This window comes from Nicotiana attenuata, unplaced genomic scaffold (genome assembly GCF_001879085.1).
Source record: "Nicotiana attenuata strain UT unplaced genomic scaffold, NIATTr2, whole genome shotgun sequence".
NCBI lineage: Eukaryota > Viridiplantae > Streptophyta > Magnoliopsida > Solanales > Solanaceae > Nicotiana > Nicotiana attenuata.
In genome coordinates this window covers 3,804-11,811 of record NW_017675568.1, presented here as the reverse complement: position 1 = coordinate 11,811, position 8,008 = coordinate 3,804, and the positions used below count along the sequence as shown (strand labels likewise).

Sequence of the window (8,008 nt, the reverse complement as noted above, 5' to 3'; positions counted from 1 at the left end):
GAAATAGAAATTAGTCTGTCTAATTTTAATGTGGAATGCTAGCTATGCGGGGCTGTCTAATTCTAGTATAAGGAGTCTTAGTTTGGCCAACTGTTGCAGATAATACAAGTAATATACAATGTATGTTTTTTCCCTTTTAATAGGTTCTTTTTTACTTTTTCATATATGAAAGTATAAAATAGAGATATATAATGAACAAGAGGGGAAAAAATTAGAGAAAAAGAAAACATAAATAAATAATGGTATGGAACTATGGATATGTGTTTGTGTATATGCATGACACCTAAAACACATAGAAAAACCTCATACCATCCTTTTTGAGAATATAATTTCATTTATAGAAAAGGATTACAGAAGAAAGAGAGAAAAAAAAAAAAACAGAAAAACATCACACAGCTAATGATGGAATGATTCTCTTCCTCTTACTCATTCACTCACTTTTTTATGTTTCTCAAATTCAGTAGCAGCAAAGATTTTCTGGAGGCTCTATATGTAGATAAGGTTTGTGAGTGAAGATTACTGAATTGAATTCTTTTTTCTTTATCTTTTCTTTTCTTTTTCTTTCAGTTTTTTAGTTCAATGTAAATATCCGATAAAATTGAAACGATACAGGGCAGGGCAGAAGGATATATATTTAGAGCAAAACAAGAAGAGAAGAGGGAAATCAAGAAAAGATGAATATTCAACAGGAAGTTCTCCTTCAACAGCAGCAATATTCTTTAGCTCCATCTTCATCTATGGCTCAAAATCAAGCTCAAGCTGCACCAACTAAGAAGAGAAGAAATCAACCTGGAACTGCACCATGCAAGTATCTAATTGTTTTTCTGAAATTAAAGTGAATAAATTTTAGAAACAAAAGAACAAGTAGAGAGGACTAAATTCTTCTCTCTTTTTTCTTAGCTTCTTTTTACTAATATATGCAAAAAGAAGAATAAAATGATAATTTACAGCTGAAATTCAAGTTTACCTTTAACAAAAATGAGGAAAACCCTAATTTGAAAGGTCCTGAATTTAGTGCAACAAAAACCATCCTACCCACTAATGGACTATAAGGGCTACGACGAACATAATCGAAACAAAAAATCCCAACAACTTGACTAATTTCTTCATATATAATTTGTTCATAGGGTTGAGGATGGTTAAAACCAATCAGAAATGCAAATTGAGCAACAACAAAAAAAATACCCATCTCTCTTCATTTTCATATGATAAACACCCCCTATATAATCTTTGTAAGTTTCCACCATATATAAATGATGAATTTAAATTATTATAATTTGTCATTATCATGGTGTGACTATGCTTTTACTGAGCCGAGGGTGTGTCGGAAACAACCTCTCTACTTTTACAATGTGGGGGTTAGGTCTGCGTACGTACTACCCTCCCCAGATCTCACTTGTAGGATTTCACTGCGTTTATTGTTGTTGTATTATTTGTCATCATCTAGAATTAATTTTTTATCTCTGATGAAAACATGAGCAGATCCAGATGCAGAAGTGATAGCTTTATCACCAAAGACACTAATGGCAACAAACAGATTCTTATGTGAGGTATGCAACAAAGGATTCCAAAGGGAACAAAACTTACAACTACACAGAAGAGGACACAATTTGCCTTGGAAACTAAAACAGAAGAATACAAAAGAAGTAGTAAAAAGAAAGGTCTATCTTTGTCCTGAAATCACATGTGTACACCATGAAATTTCCAGAGCATTAGGTGATCTCACTGGGATTAAAAAACATTACTTCAGAAAACATGGTGAGAAGAAATTCAAGTGTGAGAAATGTTCCAAGAAATATGCAGTTCAGTCTGATTGGAAAGCACATACAAAAACTTGTGGCACTCGTGAATATAGATGTGATTGTGGCACTCTTTTCTCAAGGTTTGTACACTTTCAACTAGCTACTACCTTTCTTAATTTTTTTTTTCTCTTAGTTGCTAAAAATTATCCAAAAAAATCATTTACTCTCCTGTTTCAATTTAAGTGTTTTCGTTTGATTAAGCAAGGAGTTTAGAAAATAAAGAAAGACTTTTGAATCTTGTTGTCTTAAACTAAAAATGTGCACGGTCAAACTTTTCTATAACAACCTCATTTGTTCTGATACTTTTTGGTTGCTATAATGAAATGATGGTATAGAGGATACTCCCTTTGTTTCAATTTAGATGAGGTAGTTTGACCCGGCACGAAATTTAGGAAGAAAAAAAGAAGACTTTTGAAACTTGTGGTCTTAAAAGCTTGAAGGGTAAAAGCTTTGTGGGGCCATGACATTTGTGTGGTTATAAAATCTTCTCATTAAGGGTAAAATGGGTAAAATGAAGAGTTTAACGTTTAATTATCCAATTGTAGAAATGTGTCATTCTTTTTGGAATGTAATAACAAGGAAAGTGTGTCATCTAAATTGAAATAGACAGTGTATATATATATATATATATATATNTCATCTTCAAGCACCGAACCTTGAGAAGAAAGTAATGTATGAAATAAATTGAGAGCTTCCTGCCATACAGAGTGTATATATATATATATATATATATATATATATATATATATATATATATATATATATATATATATATATATAAAACATAAAAATCAGTTACGTTCCGAGAAAAACTTAGCTTTTATAGTGAATGACCGTTATATAGGGATGATGTTATAAAGAAATCTGACTATATAATGTATTAAAGTACCCTTTGAATCTTGTGACCTTAATCATGCCATGTAAAATATTGAATTTAAAGAGTTACCAAATATTGAAATAAACATTATTTCTTCAACATACTAAAAAGGAAAGATAAACACATAAACTAAAACACGAAGACTTCGTCGTTACTGATTTTTAGCGGCAAAGCCTATATATAAGGAATGAGTTATTGACTTTTAGGGACTAGAATCAGTATTGTAGGAACCATATTTTCCGATGCAAATAGCTAATTAATAATATAGTATATTAGTTTTCTTATAGTGACCACTGCTATGAGTTGTTCCGTCCCAGCGTGACTGATCATTCTTTTGGATCAGCTCAATTGAATTTGATTAATTTTGTTTTTTTGTTGGTTTATTATTTGATTTATCATCACAAATTTTACTACAGCATCACGATTGTCTAGTTGTTAGTGATGATGCTATTTGAATACTGATAAATGCTTGGCATCTTCTTTGGTTTTAGGGCTAGTTTTAGATTCCCCAGGTGATGAAAAAGTTGTCTTCAGTTTTTCTACAGTTACATTACAGATTCTGTATTTGAACTCATTTTTCACCTTTCTCTTATCTTCTTTAGTTTTGTTTGGTCTTCGTTCTTTGTTTTGTTATCTGGTAGGTTTTTGTTTTTGTCTTTGGATCTTTACTGGTACAGACAATGTGTACACGTGAAATTGTCACTGGTGAAACACCATATGGTCATTTATAAGTTGTAAAAACAAAGAAAGAAATTAAAACAGTTGTACCCATCTACATATATTCTTTCTTTTTCTTTAAAACAAGGTTATCCCGGAATTATTATATACTACTCCCTCCGGTCCATAATAAGTTACCAATTTGCTTTTTTATTTTGGTCCAAAATAAGTGTCCATTTATATAATCAAGAAAAAATTTATTTTGTTTTCCAAAATTACCCTTATGTACGTATCCTTAAAATGTCATTTACTCCTTACATTTGAGAAGATGAGTAAGGGCTACTATAACTATACAACAACATTTAATTAAGGATAGTTTAGTCACACTAACTATTTTTATTTAAAATTTAGTATTTCCTTAATGGGTGTGCCCAAAGCAAATTGGTCACTTATTGTGGATCGGAGGGAGTACTAGAATTTAGGTAGAAGCTGATTTGTATCGATATTAGCTAATACCCATAATTAAATGTGAAATAAATATTATTCTTATTTCGGTTAAAATATCTCTCTCCTAGGAATCGTCGTCCTTTTCCGCTACTTTTACCTTTGTCAACTTATTCACGTGTTGCTAATGCCATGCAAAACTGGTAATCCTTGTCAAGTTTGTTCTCTTCTGGGTTGGCTAGATGTTAGCAGTAATGATAATATTTTACACCATTAGAATTCAGAATCTAGAGTGGATGAGTTTTAAATAAGTGTGATATATATATATATATATATATATATATATATATATATATATATATATATATATATATATATATATTCAAAGAAGTATTGAGAAGAGCTGATTAGGCAGGATATGTCATTGCTTTACCTAATCGAGAACATGACTAGCGATAGGAAAGTGTGGAGGTCGAGGATTAAGGTGGTGGTTTGACAGGTGGTTGTGAGTTTCTCCTAGGTTTACCAGTAGTAATAGTATTATTCTTGTATTCTTTTATTCTTAGTTCTTTATTACTACACTTGTTATGTCACTCGCTTTCATTACCTTGTTATATTACCGATGTTATTGCATGTTGCTTTATTTTTACTGTTCCTTAAGCCGAGGGTCTATGGGAAACAACTTCTCTGCCTTTATTGGGGTGGGGTAAAGCTGCGTATACACTACCCTTCCCAGACCCCACGTATGTGATTAAGCTGGGTTTGTTGTTGTTGTTGTTGTTGTGTGTGTATGTGTGTGTGTGTGTTATATTAGGAGTAGCTGACTTGGCCCAACGACGGACACTTGTTGACGGGTCTCTTGAGGGTCAAAGTCAGATATATATATAAAAAAAAACTTGTAGAGGACTCTCCCTGATGACGGACTATGTGGACAGTACTCTTAAGGGAAGTAGTCCATTGTTAGTAATTTTTTTTTATTTTATTTTCTTCTTTTAGGTAGTGTAGTACCTCCCCCTTGGTTTTTGTTTTGTACCACGGTTCTTTTCCAAGGATTTTTCTTGAACCGGGTTAGGTAGATTTTTCTTTTATAGTTTTAGGATTAAATGGGTAAAGGTCAGAATGTAACCCCAAATGTGCACACTTGCAAAGAAAACGAACTAAGGGTGTAAGGTCTAAGCTTGTTTGTGGACTCATAATATATGCCTTAATTTTGCACATCTTGTCTGGCTTGAACACTCGTATGATTGTGTTGATGAACTGATTCGGAATGAGTTACATGCTAAGTGTGTGTGAGTTGTTACTTGCATCCTATGCCTGCATATGATACCTAGAATTTGCCCTGTGTGTTTGCAAAGCGAAATAGAAGTCGTTTGGTCTTAGAGATGATTGAGGCATTTCTTTGTGCAACCCTTTATACTTGAGAATCCACCTGTGCATACTACCATAGTTAACCCCTTTNTATACACTACCCTTCCCAGACCCCACGTATGTGATTAAGCTGGGTTTGTTGTTGTTGTTGTTGTTGTGTGTGTATGTGTGTGTGTGTGTGTATATATATATATATATATATATATATATATATATATATATATATATATATATATCCGGCCTAGAAAATATAGAAACTATTTTCGATAGACCCTCGACTCAAGGCAAAACGAAAATAAAAAAGAAGCACAAACATTAGCAACATCAAGATAACAAGAAAACGATGCAAATAGAACAACACGTAAATGAGTCCACTTGAATTCATATAACGTGCGCTATAATGTCCATATCTATAGCTGAAAAGGATTTCTTCACTTAAATTTAATGGATTTTTTTCGATTGGCTGTTTCATTTACTGAAGATCATGTACAGGCATTTCACTTCTTTGAGTGTTGATAATGTCTTTTATTGATAATGAAAGTTCACTCATTTATTCATTATCCAATTTCGCCGACCAAATTATTCTCTATCCTTGATAATGTTTCTGTCAATTTTGGCAATTATATTCCTCATTTTCTTTTCCTTTTTTACTTAAAATTTTTCTTCTCTTCCTCATATAATTTTTTTATACCCAACAACATTCATTTGACAATGACATGGCTAAAGTCCAAACTATCGCTTGAATTTATTGAACGTAAATGCATTTTTAACTTCATGTTTATTTCCAAATTTTGTCCATAAGTAGCTTTTCTACACTATCTTCCTCCTTGGTCAAATTGACCAGTTTCGTCATTTTTAGAATGGGACCACTCTTTAAACTTGAGCCCACAATTTCCACGACGAGTTTCAGTAAATTCAATGTATGGTAATCATATTAAAAGTGAAGTGTTTACTCAGACTAGCTAAAGATATTCTTGTATTACTATTTGCTATGTGTTCTACAATTTGTTTTAGTTCTTATAATTAAGAGGGAGAATGACACAGTCCGTTGTGGTTTTATGTAACAATCCATTAAAAACATATGATTATGATCATTGTCATTAGTTCAGGTATAATTTGAATTGAGTTTAACCACTCATATATACCGACAATTAAAAATATTTTACACTATCAGTACTAAATTTTAACTTGTCTTCTTTCTCAAGTTGTTCATCTAACTTATTAATTATTTGTTGTTTCCTTTAGAATGATCTGATAGAGTGAGTGTATAGAATTTAAACTCCAACAATTGGATTTAACAGAGTGTTTTGAATTTTCTGTTTTTACTTTTTTTTGTCGCTTTGACGGGAAGCCTTGGCTTAACTAGTAAGGTTGCTGCCATGTGACTAGATAGTAGGTCACGGGTTCAAGTCGTGGAAACTGTTTCTTGCAGAAATGCAGGGTAAGGCTGCGTACAATAGACACTTGTGGTTCGGCCCTTCACCCGACACTGCGCATAGCGGGAGCTTAATGTATCGGGCTGCCGTTAAAAATATTTTTGGTCGTTTCAATTTCAGCATCTGATCACGCCCAACTATGCCTTATAAAAAGGACAATGCGGACGTTGCAAATATAACCTGAGTATTTATGCCCGGAGTCGAATCCCACAGAGAACTAAGGTTTAGCTATAGTTGTTCAATATCGTTAAGAAATACAAGCCCAAACAATTTCCTAATTATAAAAGATTATAATATTATTTTTTTATCCAATTAACTAACAAATACTAAAAAGCAATAAAACTATCAACTAACAAGGATAAGGGTTGGAGTCGAGATTAAGGAGGTCTAGAGTTATGATTTCCCCAATTGTCGGAATCCTTCCAGCTACTTTTTCTATAAATTCGCCTAAGTATTCTCTACCGATCATGAGCGCTCTGACTGTCGTAACTCTCTCCCGAGTAATTACCACAATTTACTAGACGCACTCTCCCGAGTTACGCTAGCTGGCTTTGTTTATTACAGCTCACTTTAGATTGCACCCAAGGCTTCGTTATCCCTAATCCCGCCTTTAAACCCGCAGTTATAGATCCCTCTTATACTTTGGGAGTGGTGTTGTTCAACAACTACCTAAATATGCACTCTCTCCTGAGTTATGCACACTAAATAGGCACAGCTAATTGAGGATCCTGTCAATTAACTACAAACACGTAGTTGAACAAATAGAGAAAATACTACCGCTCAATTATATAAAATTAACAAGAATTTATCCTACAAAAGGTTCCATCAAAACCCTATATAACAAATTAGCTATTCATAATAGCATGTAAAACTACAATACTAAAAGTCATAACCAACAATGAAAAATAGGAAGAGGAAGGAAAAAACTCGTAGAAGAATTCTGCGCCTTGCTCCCAATGTGTTCTTGCCTCCAAGGGTGTTGTCTAACCCTAAACTAGTGTCACCCTGCCTCCTTAGGTCTAATTTGTGTCCAAAATATGTCCCCTTCTTGTTCTTGGCCGGCCTCCTTTGTTTAATATAGGGTTTAGGACTTAAAATCCCATGTTTTGCACTTTAGTCCCTGAAATTTTCGCTTCCTGCTGCGGTTTTGCGCGGTCGCGGTGTAACCGCGGCCAAACATGCCCTCTGATTCTTCAGTTGTCCGCGAGTACACTCTGCCGCGGTTCTGCCGCGGTCGCGGAAATACCTCAGTTTTTCACCCTGTTCCGTTTGGAATTTGGAAAAACGTAAAACATGAAAGTTGTAGCCCTTTGAGTTAGCTTTTCAACCATATATTGTGGAGCCCAAATGGAGTTCTGAGCAAAAAGTTATGTCTATTTTACTAGACAGTACGCAATATGCCATCTCAAGTCTTCGTTCGTACT

General features: G+C 33.6%; 1 protein-coding gene across 1 annotated transcript; it reads left to right on the top strand.

The window, feature by feature from the left end:
• Nucleotides 1-250: 250 nt before the first annotated feature.
• LOC109220206 (protein indeterminate-domain 4, chloroplastic-like) lies at nucleotides 251-2,015 on the top strand. The gene is made up of 3 exons (XM_019384671.1): nucleotides 251-501; nucleotides 613-804; nucleotides 1,483-2,015. The coding sequence occupies exons 2-3, from the start codon at nucleotides 675-677 to the stop codon at nucleotides 2,013-2,015; spliced, it is 663 nt and encodes a 220-aa protein (XP_019240216.1). The 5' UTR covers nucleotides 251-501; nucleotides 613-674.
• Nucleotides 2,016-8,008: the final 5,993 nt, after the last annotated feature.

Bases quoted from the DNA above. Each gene is read 5' to 3' on its own strand.
- LOC109220206 (XM_019384671.1), top strand. From the start codon at position 675: ATGAATATTCAACAGGAAGTTCTCCTTCAACAGCAGCAATATTCTTTA. The intron at 805-1,482 runs GCAAGTATCTAA...AAACATGAGCAG, and splicing joins TCAACCTGGAACTGCACCAT to ATCCAGATGCAGAAGTGATA.